At 36.8% G+C, this 15266-nt stretch overlaps 1 protein-coding gene across 1 annotated transcript; it reads right to left on the bottom strand.

Moving 5' to 3' along the window:
- Positions 1-5265: 5265 nt before the first annotated feature.
- Positions 5266-5835, bottom strand: LOC136066410 (uncharacterized mitochondrial protein AtMg00310-like). Its single transcript, XM_065770698.1, has one exon. The coding sequence runs from the start codon at positions 5833-5835 to the stop codon at positions 5266-5268; it is 570 nt and encodes a 189-aa protein (XP_065626770.1).
- Between the last annotated feature and the right edge of the window lie 9431 nt (positions 5836-15266).

A 15266-nucleotide genomic window follows, 5' to 3' on the forward strand; every position in this document is an offset into this window, starting at 1 on the left:
GGCTTAGTTGACTTGTTGAGTTGACTAATGTTTGCTCTATTATTTTAGGCATTGAATTTTTTATTTTTTTTATTTTTTTATTTTTATGCATGTTGAGGACTTGTGTTTTTATACCATGAAATTTTTTCTTTCCCTGCCTCAGTATTGATAAGTAACATCTATTTACAAATGTGTGGCCTTTCAAAAAGCCACACGTTAAGTCCTTTGTTTAAAGTTCCACCGTAAAGGCTGAATTTGGCATGTTGGATTATATTCTCAAAGTTTTAATTGAACATCTGTTTGGGTGTTGAGGAAAAAAATAGCGAAGCAAGAATAAATGGAAGCATAATCAATTGTGAAGTGGTTTTTTAGATACGTTGGCGAATTGTGAATTTTGATTTGTTAATGTTTAGAGTGTTCACTGTTGCGAACATGATGTCCTTTTCTATGTAATAAATCTTTGATTACCTATCCAAAAAAAAAGTGAGTTTTGATTTGTTAATTTACCAATTGTGGATTACTTTATAGGTTTTGGTTGATATTTTTTAGGTAGAGATTTAACAAAGTAATGAACTATAACTTTGTTGTTATTATTATTTTTTTCTTCTAATAACCATTTTCTTTATGTTCTTTCTACTAAGATATGTCTATGCCCTATAGTATTCTATTTGATTTTCACTGCTTATCTTTTTTGCAGATTATTCAATCCAACAGATTTGTGGATAAGCATCTCGCATTTTTTTTTTTTTTTTGATAGGATAAGCATCATGCTTTGATTGGTAATTTGGTGCCTTTTTTTGGTTTGCAGCATAATTTTTATTTTTCACAAATTTGTTATTCCGTTGATATTTTGAGCTATATTTGTTTCTTTTTTATTTGTCTATGGTATTTGGATCCTATTTCAATGAATGGACCAATACCATTGGGTGTGTAAGTATAACAACTTGAGTTTCTTCTTATAGTGTTATAATTTTTTCAATGATATGATTATGATTAAAAATGGTATGGAGAGCTGCAAAGATATGTTTGATCCAAATTCCAAAAGGAGCAACTATGCTAATTGTTACTCCCTATAAGATGCATTTAGATGTTATTTATGCTGCCACTTCCCCTATTGTTATATCACTGAATTATCCTCTAGACTTATTATATTAATAAATGCTCTTGACTGATTTCTGTCTTTGAAAGAGGCCCAAATAATGGTTGGTGGCCTCCTTTGCAAATCAAATTTTTTTCAAAGCTACCGGCTAAATTCCACTTTGATGATAGAATATTGAAGGGTTGATTTGGAACCATTGTAATGTTTAAACAATAGATCTACCATGCAATACTACCAAAAGAGTATAATTAGCCAAACTTAGAGTTATCTAATCTAGAAGAAATTTGAAAGTCACAAATTTTGGAAGCCTTGAACTATTTAGAATTGGTTTTCAAAAGGATCTTGTTGTTAGTCATTTGTTGTTATTTTAATGACTTAATTTAAAAAAGATTGCATTAAACGACTTCATTTTAGGAGGTTTGGTTATTTTGGTGTTTTAGAAGGTGTAGAAGTGGTGGAAAAAGTAGAGGTAGAGGTACAGGTAAAGGTGGAGACGGAGGAGTATGAAGCCCTTGAAAAGTTTGGGAAAGACATCTAATCTTCAGGTATGATATCTTCCTTTTGTTTTTTGGTTAAAATATTTTATCCAGTTATTTAATTTTGATTAACTTTGCATTAGTTAATGGTTTAATGATTAATATAGATTTGTTGATATTGGGACCAAGGGAAGAAGTAATTGGTTTTACATTTTAACCTTAGGTCTCATGTTCTTTTCATTGTTTAGGATTGAACTTGATTCTGAAGTGATAATGTCTCTCTTAATTGTCTATGCTTCTGAGGATGTGTTACATCTTTGTCTAATTCTTTGGCTAGATTAAAAAATTTTAGATAAATTATTGACTTTGTGTTTGATTTGGTTTTACAGATTTTTGTATATTAGCTTTGATTTTGGGAACATTTTTTTTTCTATATATAAATATATGTGAATTTTGTTGACAAAATTGTAAAGCCTGATATTACTAAGAAGAATATTCTCCTAACAGACAGTTTAAACTCTTTGTAGCAAGATGATGTTGTTTACTGGTACACACAAAAGTCACAACTTCCACCATTGTGGTGGTTTTGGTACAGGTATGTTTTCTTTTCATTGCAAGATATTTGGTCTTCCTCAATGATAAAAGGTTTCTTATTCTGTTCTCTTAATGCTTTTGTCTCTCTTTAACTTCTGTTTACACAGTGTATAATTTTTATTGCAAGGATTGAGGAAGAATAGGGTCAAAGTCGAAGTCCGACATGGAGATATTATCTCATTTGGTAAGAATATCATTCCATATTTTTATATATGATAAATGTTACTGATGTGGTAGATATTTACTATCTAAATTAAATAAATAAAAAATGAAGAAGAAGAAGAAGAAGCTTTTGGAGAGATGGGTTAGGCTGATTTCAAGACTCAAACTTGGAACACATTGCTTGAGGCAGACATAACTTGCCATCACAATGTCTTTTATTTTAATTTTCTCTATAATCTGTAGGATTGGCCTTTGATTCTGTAGGTTCCTTAAACAAATTGAATTTGAGGGATTGTTACCCTTAAAACATATATTCTAATGCTTTCAAGTGATCATGTTTGACAACCTACATTGTTATTAACCTTTTTGTCTCCTTCAACTTATAATTTGCATTTGCATTTGCATTTGTTTACAAAGAAGTTCTTGTGTCTACGCCGATGCTAGATGGTGCAGTTTTAATAAGAAAAAAAGGTATATTCTTGATTATGTGTTATTCAGTTTAATGGTATTATATTGTATATTTGCTTCTCATAGTGCTTATTAAAAGTGGATGTATTGGATATTGCATGATAGTGGTAATGTTTTTTAGAGACTTTTAATTATTGATTTCGTCCCTTTCAATGTTAGTCTTTTCTGGGTTTTGCATGTAATGCTATTCTTAAAATTTTAGTTGATAATCTATTTGAGTGATGATGGGAAAAATTCAAACATCTTGATTTGAATTATATGGAGTAGCAAGTATGGTTAAGCTATATATAGTCAAATCATTCCAAATTTTTGCAACATTCCCAGTTATAATGTTTTAAAGATAAAATTCTAAGTATAGTATTTTCTTAAAAAATATATATTATGTAGAAGGTTGTAATTTAGTGCTTGAGTTTTTTAATCACATTTATGATGAGTATTTTTGCTATATGTTATGTATATTAAGCAAGTTTAGGGGTGATGTTGTCAAATTTACATCTTGAGAACTTTGAAATCTTTGTGAACATGTAATTTTTTTGTTCTACCTCCTATCCATGGCTGTGGCATGTTCTTTTTTATTTTAGGGTAAGGATTCTACAGATTTCTTAGAGTAATGCAGGATGGAGGTTGTCTAATCTTGGCTTCTGAGTAAAATTTAATGGCTAAAATTGCACCATATTTGTTACAAATAAAAAGATATATGTTGCAACTAACAATGGCAAAATTGCTGATTGATGTGCAATCATTAAAATGTTGAATTTTGGTTAAAAGGTTGATATCAACCTAATTTTTAGCATCTATCACAATTTTAAGTGAATACATGTAGATTTGTTTAGATGTTAATTTTTATGCCTTACAGGGCTTTGAGGAGTACTTAAATTTGATTTTGGATGATGTTGGAAAAGTCAACATCAAGAGGAAGAGAAAAAACTTTAGGTGGGTTCATTTCTCATTTTCCTTTACTTTTAATTTCCCAAATGTGCATACTCTAAATGTGGTACATCTATTTTGTTATGGGTCAATTACATCAAAAAAAAATGTAATGGGTAGATTCTTCTTAAGAGATGCAACATAACAACCATCTCTCTCTCTCTCTCTCTCTCTCTCTCTCTCTCTCTCTCTCTCTCTCTCTCAATAATGGAAAGTGATGATTTCAGCAATTGTGTAAATTGGCATTATGTTTCCTTTTCAATCCCATTGAGGTCTAGCATCTTTGTTTACTGGCAATGTTAGAATTTAGATACATCTTGGATATCAAGAATGATTAATGTAATTTATGAAAGATATTTGATTGGATGAGAAGGGAATTAACTATATTTGTGTAATTTTTTTTTTTTTTTTTTTGATGTGAAAATTGAGCTTTCATTACTACTGCAAAAAAGTTCTTACATCATGGATAGGAGCTTGCTTAATAAAGGAAGGATTCTCTTCAATCCATGTATTGAAATCAACAATATTTTGGGCATGTTTAGCTAACAAATGGGCTGGTCTATTTCCTTGTCTACGCACATGAGAGAATTCCACTCTGCAAAATTCACAACAAAGTGTGTGCATGCCTTTAATAAGAGGTTCCACAGCTGCTAGGGGGCTAGAAACTTCACAAAGAGCCCTGTAAATAACAGTAGAATCACCCTCCAATATAAATTCTTGGATTCCAATATCCTTCGCGAAAATGATGCCTACCTCAAAAGCTTTTGCTTTCGTCTCTAAGGCCCCCAATGGAGCTTCGATCCTCTTGCTCAGAGTTGCCTCAACCCTTCCTTCTTCATCACGGATAACCAGACCAATACCCACTGCCCCCCTGTGTGGGAAAGACCGCGCCATTGACATTAACCTTAAACAGAGGGCTCGGTGGAGGTGCCCAAACACCCTTCAGAACCTCTATAGGTACCGATACGCATGGTGTCTCTACTGCAGTGGAGTATTCTGCCAGGTAGGTGGCTGCCCAGGTAGTCATATCTCTCCCTGATTTTTTTTTCCCACCGGTCTGTACCTCATTCTGATTGCACCACAAAGCCCATATAATGGTTACGATTTGGGCTATTTTCATCTCCTCCAACCTCTCAGTCATTATCAAATGCCATAGGAAGTCATGGAAAGACCCACATACCTCTCCTTCCATTGAAACAACTACCTTTGACAGCGCCCATGTCTCCTTTGCTTTTTGACAGTTCTAGAGTACATGTTTAGTGGTCTCCATCTCCGCGCCACACTCATCACAAACTCCATTTTGCACTACCTAATGTTTAACGAGGTTGGACTTAGTAGGTAGTATCTCCCTACACACCCTCCACACAAAATGACGCAGCTTATGTGGTACTGGGAGACCCTATATTTTCCTCCAAAATTGTTTCACCTGATTGTTACCTGAACTAGTGCCCTCCATCTCAGGTTTGGATAGTTTTATTGCAAAGGAATAGGCACTCCGCACACTGAAGAGGCCGTTTGCAGATGCTATCCAGATAAGCTTGTCCCTTGGGAGCCGAGTGCTTAAAGGAATCCCCTTAATTTCCTCTGCCTATGTGGGTAAAACAGAGCATCAATGAGCACCATATTCCAGCTTGCAAACTCAGGCTTAATCAGTTCACAAACCCGTGTATCAGAGTCTAAAAATAATCCGGGTGAGCGAACTTTATGCGTAAACGCCGTGGGTAGCCATTTATCCTCCCAAATTCTTATGTCCCTACCATTACCAACACTCCATCTCATACCTTCACAAACTAGTGGTTGGGCAACCAAAATACTCTGCCATGTATAAGAAGGGTTGTTGCCTATTGTGGCATGAAGGAAATCAGAGTTAGGGAAATATCTAGCCTTTAGAACTTTGTAAACTAGAGAGGTGTGCTTTGTTTGTAGTCTCCATCCCTGCTTTGCCAGGAGAGCCATATTGAATTGTTTAATCTTTTTAAAACTCATACCACCACACGATTTTGGCTCACAAAGCTTGTCCCAACTCATCCATGCAATCTTCTTTTCATCCCTTTGTTGACCCCACCAAAAATTCCGGATCATGCTTGTAAGATCATCACAAAGAGAGTTAGGTAGTTTGAAACAGCTCATCGTGTAAGTTGGAATAGCTTGCACCACTGCTTTGATAAGGATCTCCTTTTGAAGGTACTTTGTTTGTTTCTCCCTACTAGAGACAGTAGTCCAAGGTATTTCTTATAATGCTTAATGACTTGAGCCCCAAACCTGATTTTTATCTCCTCTTGGACATCACGAGGGGTGTTCTTGCTAAAAAACAATGAAGTTTTTGCCCGGCATATAGCAATCCCCTCCACGATTTTGGCTCACAAATGTGAGAGCTTTGGACCTCCCCGGCATATAGTAATCCCCTCCATATGTCCATCTGCTACCTCCTTCTTTATTAATGTTGACAAACATTTTGCACACAATAGAAACAAATAAGGTGATAAGAGGTCTCCTTGGTAGATTCCCCTCGTAGGTATAATATGGCCCTTTGGGTTCCCATTGATCTTTATAGCATAAGTTACAGAAGTTACACATTGCATTACTACCCTCCTCCATTTTATATCAAAACCCAATTTTTCCATGGTTTTATCTAGATATTCCCACTCCACCCTATCATATGCCTTACTCATATCGAGTTTAAGTGCCATCTCTCCCACCTTCCCTCCTTTTTTTTGACTAATATGGTGCATGGTTTCAAAAGCTACAATCACATTATCAGTGATAAGCCTACTATTTACAAAGGCACTTTGAGTATCACTAATAATATTAGGGAGGATCTTCTTAAGTCTATTAGCTATAGTCTTTGACGCAATTTTATACACAACATTACACAAGCTAATAGGTCGAAAATCAGTCACCAATCTTAGGTTATTGACCTTGGGTTATTGACCTTAGGAATTAATACAATGTGTGTGTCATTGAAATCAGGAGGAAAAATACCAGAGTTAAGAAAATCTAGTACCATTTTGGGCACCTCGTAGCAGTAGTAGACTAAAAGTGTTGGAAGAACAAGGGGGGCAAACCATCTGAGCCTGGGGCTTTGTGTGGGTGCATTTTTTTAAGTGCTTGTTCAACCTCATTTGCTGTAAAGTCTCTCGTGAGCCATTGATTCATGGCTGGTGTTACTTTCGTCTCCACTGCCTCTAAGAGTTCACTAAATTCAGTTGGATAGCTTGTGGTGAATAAATTTTTGTAGTAATCCACCACAACCTTCTCAATGCTTTTCTCTTCTTCTTGCCAAATCCCATCTGCATCCACCAAACCTTCAATCAGGTTCTTTTGGTACCTTGCCGAAGCTTTTGAATGAAAGAACCGTGTGTTTCTATCCCCCTCTTGAAACCATGTGAGTCTTGAACATTGACGCCACATGGAATCCTCCCTCTCAAGCCATCCATTCAGCTCAATCCTTGCGTCACACATAATCTGTATCATATTCAGATTTGTAGGTTGAAGCTCAATCCATTCAAGACGCTTTTGTAGTTCCATAATCTTTCTGCTAACATGACCGAAATTTGTCTTGTTCCACCTCTCTATTCTGGTTCGGCACATTTCAATGCATTTCCCAAGTTTGAAATTTGAGCTTATAGATAAGCCCTCCTCCCATGCTGCTTTCACCACTTCTTCACACCATTGATCCTTTAGCCACATCACTTCAAACCTAAAAATTTTCTTTGTCCTTCATTTTTGGAATTTTCGCACTGTTCGAAGGAGCAAAAGGGAGTGGTCAAAGGCTGAGGATGTGAGGTGAAAAAGCTTGGCTGTTGGGAAAAGAGACAACCACTCCATTGTTGCCAAAGCCCTATCGAGCCTTTCACGAATCTGAGAACCATCTGACTTTTGATATAACCAAGTGAACTTTGGACCACTATAGCTCACCTCTCTGAATTCAGAGAAATTAATTGTATCAATAAAGTGCTGCATCTGTTGTCTCAGCCTTGCACTTCCTCCCTCCTTTTCCGACATGCTAACCAGCTCATTAAAATCTCCAATAGCTAGCCATGGCAGAGTTGATGTACCCTTCAAATATTTCAGTTTGGCCCAAGATTCGGGTCTCTTGCTTGTGTTTGAGACGCCATAAAACCCAATTAGATGCCACCACCCTATTCCTACTCCTCCATCCACCAATGCGTCGATATGCGTTTGAGAAAATGTTTGAACATCCACAGTAATGTCTTCCTTCCATAATAGTGCTAAACCACCACTCTTACCAATACTTGGCACTATGAAACCATGTTTGAGCTTGCATCTTTCTTTAACTATCTTCATCCAATCAATGTTTGATTTTGTCTCCATTAAGAAGACGATTGTGGGCTTCTCTTTTCCTATAACCTTTTCCAAGGCTTTAACTATCCAGAGATTCCCAACCCCCGACAGTTCCAGCTTAGGAGCATCATTGGGCCCAGTGGGGTTGCTCTGCAACCTCCGCCGCTCCTATTTGGCTGACCATGATTTCACATAGTGTTTCTGTTTTCACCTCCATACTCCTTTTCTTCTCCGTTCCCTCTGCTGCTTTAGTATTGTTTGAACTGCACTTACGTTTAGGCCCACCAACTTGTTTTAATTGCTTTCCCACGTCAGCATGTGCCTCCAATGGCCTTTGTAAATTCTTATTAGTGACCCGTGGTAGGTTTTTTGTGCGTTTACCCCTTCCTCGTCCCGTGGTTGCCCTAGCATTAGCCACTCTCTCATGCGGCTTCCCATCCCTGCCAACTGTAAAATTGAATTCAGGGTTGGACGTTACAGTCATTGCCACATTAAATACTTCCGTTCCAGCCCTAGCCTCCTCTCTGTCATTCTTAATAATAGCCTTAACTTCAGGTGCATGCAATCCACTAATGATTCTTTCCTTTTCTGTTGATGGTCCGCTGTGATTTATTTTTGGTCTTGACGTAATCGTTGCAGCATTAATTTTGTGATCAATGCCCCCCATTAATGCCTCGAGATTCTGCTATTGATTGAGCACTCCGCCATCAACGGTTTTTTCCCCGCCGTTCACAGCTCCACCGCTATGTTCATCGGTTTCCATGTGTGAAGACACCGGACTTTCAGTCAGGTCCACTGAGCGTAGCTGACCCATACCATCCCTCTCAGCCACAAAACCACCCTGCGTCGTATCGGTGTGGGCAGAAGCACCTTTCCCCTGCCTTCCTGAGCGCTCAAAACCCTGTACTTCTATCACTGACCTTCTCACCAGGTTGAATTGTGGTGCCCTAATCCATGGGCCAAATTGTTGGTCATCCACCGTGAGTGTGCCTTTGCTGCTGAGCCATAACACGCAATCCTTATCGTCGTGGGATAAGTGGCCACACCAGTAGCAGATATTAGGAAGACGTTCATAAAGAAAAGAGACCCATCCTTTCTCTGTTTGGTCCCACGTTACCTTCCCTCCTCTACAGAGGGGTTTTGTAATATCCACTGCCACTCTTACTCACATAAAATTACCCCCTCTCATCTCCGAGATATCCTTAATTTTGGTGACGGCACCTATAGTTCTCCCTGAGCTCAGCGCTGCCTTAGTAGTCAAGAGAGAATATGGTAAATTGTGAAGCTGAACCCAAAAGCTCGTCATTGTGAAACTAAGTTCCTGTATCGGAGTTGATCCATCGTACTTATGAAATAACACTAGGTGCCGATCAAAAGCCCATGGTTCTCCTTGCAAAACCTTTTCATCATCAACCTCTAAATCAAACGCTATTAGTAACACATTATTGCCCGCATCGCTAACCTCAAAACTGCTTCTAGTCCGCCACAATGGTCGAAAAGTTCTTGCCACCACCTCAATGTTTTAAGAACGCCGTGTAAAGAACTTCGCTGCCAACACTGATCCCTTGCTCCTTTTATCGCTTGAGAGATCCACATTCGCTTCCTCTTCATCAGTTAGAGACAACTTCTTCCAACTTTGGGCGAGATCCTCCATTCCTAGACATATACTGTATCCCCAACCCCGCAAAGAAGAAAACCCCTAGCCCTAATAGTAACGTTGTTACTATAGGGAACACTCTCTTCCACTCACAGAGAGGGAAGATGACCTATGCTACAAAAAGGAGAGGAGGATAACCTTCTTGCCTAGCTGAGAACTTTCCAAAGCATTTATATTTGTGTAATTAATTGTATTGGAATGTACTTATATCAGTTATATTTTTTCTAAATATATGATCTCAAGCTCTTGGTTATCACGATATCTCATTGTATATGATAGATTTTATTACTTTGTAAGTGATAAATTTTATTGATTTGGTATATAATTTATTATTTATACCATGATCTTGAATATTTTTTTTTTTTTTTTCATATTAGGGAAGTTATCAATAGTTTTTCCGTGCATCGCACAGATTAGCGACTAGTTATTTATATATCATTCTTTATTTCTTTGTCCCACAATACTAGGTCCCAGTCTACCAAACAAATTTGAAATCCAAACAATATTTTTTTGAGGTTAAAATTGGCTCTATGTCCTACACGTTTATGCTTTTGTCTTCAAAAGCAAAAGCAATTCTTCCAATCAATTATTTATTAGAATCACAATATTTTCAGGCATGACTTTTCTTCAATTTGTTATTTGTCATTAAATTAGCATTTATTAATAATATATAAATATAATAAACGATCATTGAAATTGATAGTATATTATGTATAAAAGAATATTGTGAGTGGGCTTTGTTTTAGGTGTTTTTTTTTTTTTTTTTTTTTTTTTGGTGATTAAGTGTAAGTTCTTCTAAAAAAAGAAGAAGAAGAAGATTAAGGGTACGTTTGGTATGCTGTAATAGCTCCTGTAATAGAATAGCTATTCATGTGTAATATCAATTCGGTTATTTGGTTGCATCTTTATTACATGGATTAATTATTACATTGGAATAACTATTCTTTAAATTGAAGAATAGCTATTCCTCTTTAAAATGGATGTAATACCTATTCCTTAGTGTATATAATAGGTTTTAAAATTAATATATTTCCAGAAATGTAAAGTTTCCTTATACATCTTCTTTTACAAGTTTTCCATATGTAACAACCAAACTTATGAATAGTAATAATTATTCCATTACAATGTCTTCTATTCTCAGTAATAAAGATTACTATTCCTAATGTAATCTACATTCAGTGTACCAAACGTACCCTAAGTGTAAGTGGTTATTTGATTATATAATTTTGTTTGTATTCAATAATTGTTTGGACTTTGGATACATTGTTGTAGAAATTTATTTATTTTAAATAAATACGATAGTGGTAATGGGATCAGAGAGATTTGAATTTTGGATGTCCCAGTTAGAAACTCCAGAAAGTGCTAATTGAGTACAAAGCTTTTGAAATTTTTTTTTTCTTATAAATATTTTTTTAGAAATCTTTAATCATCTAATTCAACTATAGTATATAGTATAGATATAGGCTTATATAGTATATGCGGAAAAAAAATATTCATTTCATTTTTTGTGTCCTCCCTCCCTCCCCCCACCCCCCGAAACATAGATTCCTAGATTTGTCACTAAGCCCAATGTAAAGAACCAAAACCATAGGCCTTATGTGAATACAAAGGACCTAAGTTTCGAGGGGAACAAACCCATGAAAGAAAAGATGGGGACCCACGAATAAGAGCCAAAGCCCAACAATAAAAGAAATAAAAAAATGCTTGAATAAGGTGTGAATGGCCCAATAAAAGGGTTGCTAGGGAAAGGGTCCTCGAATGAGACCTGTATGGCAAGTCCAAGAGTCCACCAGGATTAACCGACACAAAGTATCGAGTTCCCTTAGAGAAAAGTTGAAAGGGACGAATGATCCCACTATAGCAAGAGCAAAGTCTTGGAACCCAAGAAGAAGAAGGTGGCACGCAAAGCGACAAAGGCCAACAAGCCAATGAAAACAAGGCCCAGGAACTTTAGCCAGAAGAAAATCATGTAAGAGGAAAGATGCGCAACAATTGTAGAAGGCCACCCAAATCGAAGGTTTTTCTATACTGTTACTTGAGAAGAAAACACTAAGTACTCTAAGGAATGAAAAGGCAGTTTAAGAAAATGATAGGAAGACCAAGTACCTGACATTTCATGCGCTTGAATACCTAATGATGGCTAAGTAATGATGGTGGCAACCTGATGTGCATCAGAAGTGGTTTCCTGGGATGTTTGAGTACCAAAATGGCTTTGAGAATTCAACAAGCCAAGCAACTGTTGATATTCTGCTCGAGTAAGTCTGACACCTTCTTCAGGAGCATCAGTAGTGACAACACTGTTGACAAAAGAGCTTTCACCTTGCTGACCTGTCTTGAACTTCAAGAAGGTAACCATGTAACTTGTAGCATTTGTCAGCTACATGACCCAAAATCCCACAATAGGTACATTGAGGTCTCCAGACTTAGCCTTGTTAAAGCCTTTAGCAGAACCATTGGTCTTGACTGCTAGAGCAAAAGACTCGGTGTTGAGTTTCTTTCCTACCTTTCTTTGCTTCTCATCTTGGAGCAAAAGAGAAAACCCTTTGCTCAAAGAAGGAACAGGATCCATTAGTAAAATTTGCCCTTTCATTGTTGCATAAGTATCATTGAGAGCATTCACATAAGATCATCTAAACTCTTTTAAAATAGATCTACAGTGCAAATTTTATACATTTTGAGCAAAAAAACACCTACATCAGTGGGTGTAAAAATGTGTAAAACTATATATATATTTTCATGAGCTACAGTACTCGTGTAAATATACACAGGTACTATAGCTTGTGTATTTATTATTTTATTAATTTCTGTTCACACCAATTTTTCTCTCTCTTCTCCGTGCACAACGACCTCAGCTCTTCATCTTCTTTTCCTCAGATGCACATAATCACACCCACACATAAATACATCCACACAGACAAATCAACATAGAAACACACCCACACACAAACAAACCCACACAGATAAACCAACAGAGAGATAGATCGATGCTTGTGGAGCTTGGTTCGTGGATCGGCCGATGAAGACATGATCTGGGTCGCTGGAGCTTGGTTCGTGGATTGGCCAGTGAAAAAAGGATCTAGGTCGTGGAGCTTGGTTCGTGGATTAGCCGGTGAAGATATGATCTGGGTCGTCGGAGCTTGGTTCGTGGATTGACCGGTGAAGAAAGGATTTGGGTCGTGGAGCTTGGTTCATGGATCGGCCGATAAAGACACGATCTGGGTCGCCGTAGCTTGGTTCTGGGTCACCGGAGCTTGGTTCTGGGTTGCCAGAGCTTAGTTCGTGGATCGGCCGGTAAAAAAAGGTTCTAGCTTGGCCGGTGAAGTAAGGACCTGGTGAAGAACCGATCTGAGTTAGTAGTTTTTGAGAAAGAATGAGAGAAGGTAGAAGAGAGAGAGAGAGAGAGAAACAAAGGTGATCTGTTCAGAAAAGAGAGAGAGGGTGCGCGTATATAGGTAAAAGTAGTTGAGAGAAATAGTAAAAAAATTGAGAAGAATGAATATTTTATTGAAATATCTTGTAAAATAGATAAACTGATGTGGGTGTTTTGTAAAAGTGATAGTGTAAAATAGAAAGATGAGGTTTTTTCGTGTAAAATAAATAGAAAATTTAGAAGAACTGATGTGGATGCTCTGAGGCACATTAAGAATGACATGACACATTCTTCTGCTTGATGACCACAAGAACAAGTCCTATAATCTAAGAGTTCTTCCCACAATCCCTTAAATTGGTATAATAGCCATTGATGCTTAGATCTTCTTGAACCAAAGAACAAACTTCCTTTCTCAACTCAAAGATACGAGGCCCATTTCCTTGAGAAAACCTATGTTGCAATTCTAGCCAAACCTCCCTAGCTGTTTTGAAGTAAACCACACTAGGTTGAAGATCCTTTGAGATGGAGTTGAACAACCAAGCTAGGCCAGTGCTATTACATTTGCACCTAGTGGTGTAGCAAGGGTGGTCAACTGACTGAGGCTTTGGTATGGAACCATCAATGAAGCCTATTTTGGACTTAGCATCCAAGGAAATGAGAACAGCCCTACTCCAAGTGCCATAGTTTTCTTCAGTTAGGTGCTGAACAACAAGTGACACATCAGGATTGTCATTATTAGATAAGAAATTTGGACTAAAGGAATTTTCCCATGGCTGAATGGTTGGAACAAAAGTACTTGATGTACTCTCACCCATATCTTTAAATCAGAGTTTGGCTAATCAAGAACTGATACACCACTATCAAGATTGATAGATTCTAAACTAGAATTCAACAAGAACAGTAATAGAAGCCTCAAGATTCACAAATCTATAATTAACAGAAACCTCAAGATTTTCAAAACAAGAATTGAATCTAAATTCCACTAATCAAACCAAGATTCAGATGGAGAGTTCAATTATAGAAACCCTAAGGTTCTTTTCACAAGAAATGAAATTGAATTCCACTGATCAAATCAAGATCCAGATGAAAATTTAATTACTAAAACCCTAAGTTCTGAATTCAATTTGCTAAGAATTGCAAATGGAAGACAAAACAAAGAGAAAGAAAAGAAGTGCAATAATCAAGAGAAAATATAGAAGAAAATTTTCTACTTGATCTGAAGCTAAGCACTGAAAGAGAATTACAAAGAGAAAATGAACTAGCAAATTCAGAGAGTACCAAATTGAAAGCTCTCAACTAGCTCGGCTTTGATACCATGTTAGAGTTCGAGCATATACATCTTCAGCAATGGTGGAAATCAAGGAAACCGCGTGAGAGACAAAAAACGAGTATGTGAAAGAATTCTTCTATGTTGTATATGTTATTCAAGCACTTTGTTCATTATATATAGAAAGATTAAGCAAAGCTTAACAACTAACTAACTAACAAACTCAACAATATTGAATTAACACGTGTCTATAAGCAACAAACTAATTACACTAACTTTATACAAAACTATTTGCAATTTAACTACATATATACAAAATGACATACAACTTGCTCTGTTTTGATTCTTGACTTCTGAAGCTTCCTTTCTCTTTCTATTTGCCTTGTCCTCAAGCTTTCTTCAAGAATCCAGTCACATCCACTAATTGGATTCTTAATAGTGGAGCTACTAATCATATGATCAAATTTTTGTTGGTTTACCTAATGGAGATGTAGCAAAGGTTACTCACATTGGGACTGTCCAATTGTCATCCACTTTAATCTTAGAAAATGTGCTTTGTATTCCCACATTTTCTTTTAATCTGATCTTTATTAGCAAACTAACCCAATCTCCTACTTGTTGTTGCATTTTTCTATCACATTATTGTTTCATACAAGACTTGCAGCCTTGGAGGATAATTGGGTTGGGTAAGAAGCAAGGGGGCCTTTACACTTTACAGTCTACATCTCATGCTACTCTTCCAAAGCCTGTACAAGATATCATTTCCAACTTGTCTTCACTTAGTTTGGTAGGTTCTGTTAGTACTTGTACTGTTGCTCATGCCATGGATGATGCCAGTCTTTAGCATTGCAGGTTAGGGCATCCTTCTACACAAAGACTAGCTTTGTTGCACTCTATTGTACCTGGTATGGTTTCTTACAACAATAATATATTTTTTGATTGTTCAGTATGTCCCCTTGCCA

This window comes from Quercus suber, unplaced genomic scaffold, assembly GCF_002906115.3.
Source record: "Quercus suber isolate HL8 unplaced genomic scaffold, Cork oak 2.0 scaffold_34, whole genome shotgun sequence".
In the NCBI taxonomy this organism is placed as follows: domain Eukaryota; kingdom Viridiplantae; phylum Streptophyta; class Magnoliopsida; order Fagales; family Fagaceae; genus Quercus; species Quercus suber.

Bases quoted from the DNA above. Each gene is read 5' to 3' on its own strand.
- LOC136066410 (XM_065770698.1), bottom strand. From the start codon at position 5,835: ATGAGCTGTTTCAAACTACCTAACTCTCTTTGTGATGATCTTACAAGC.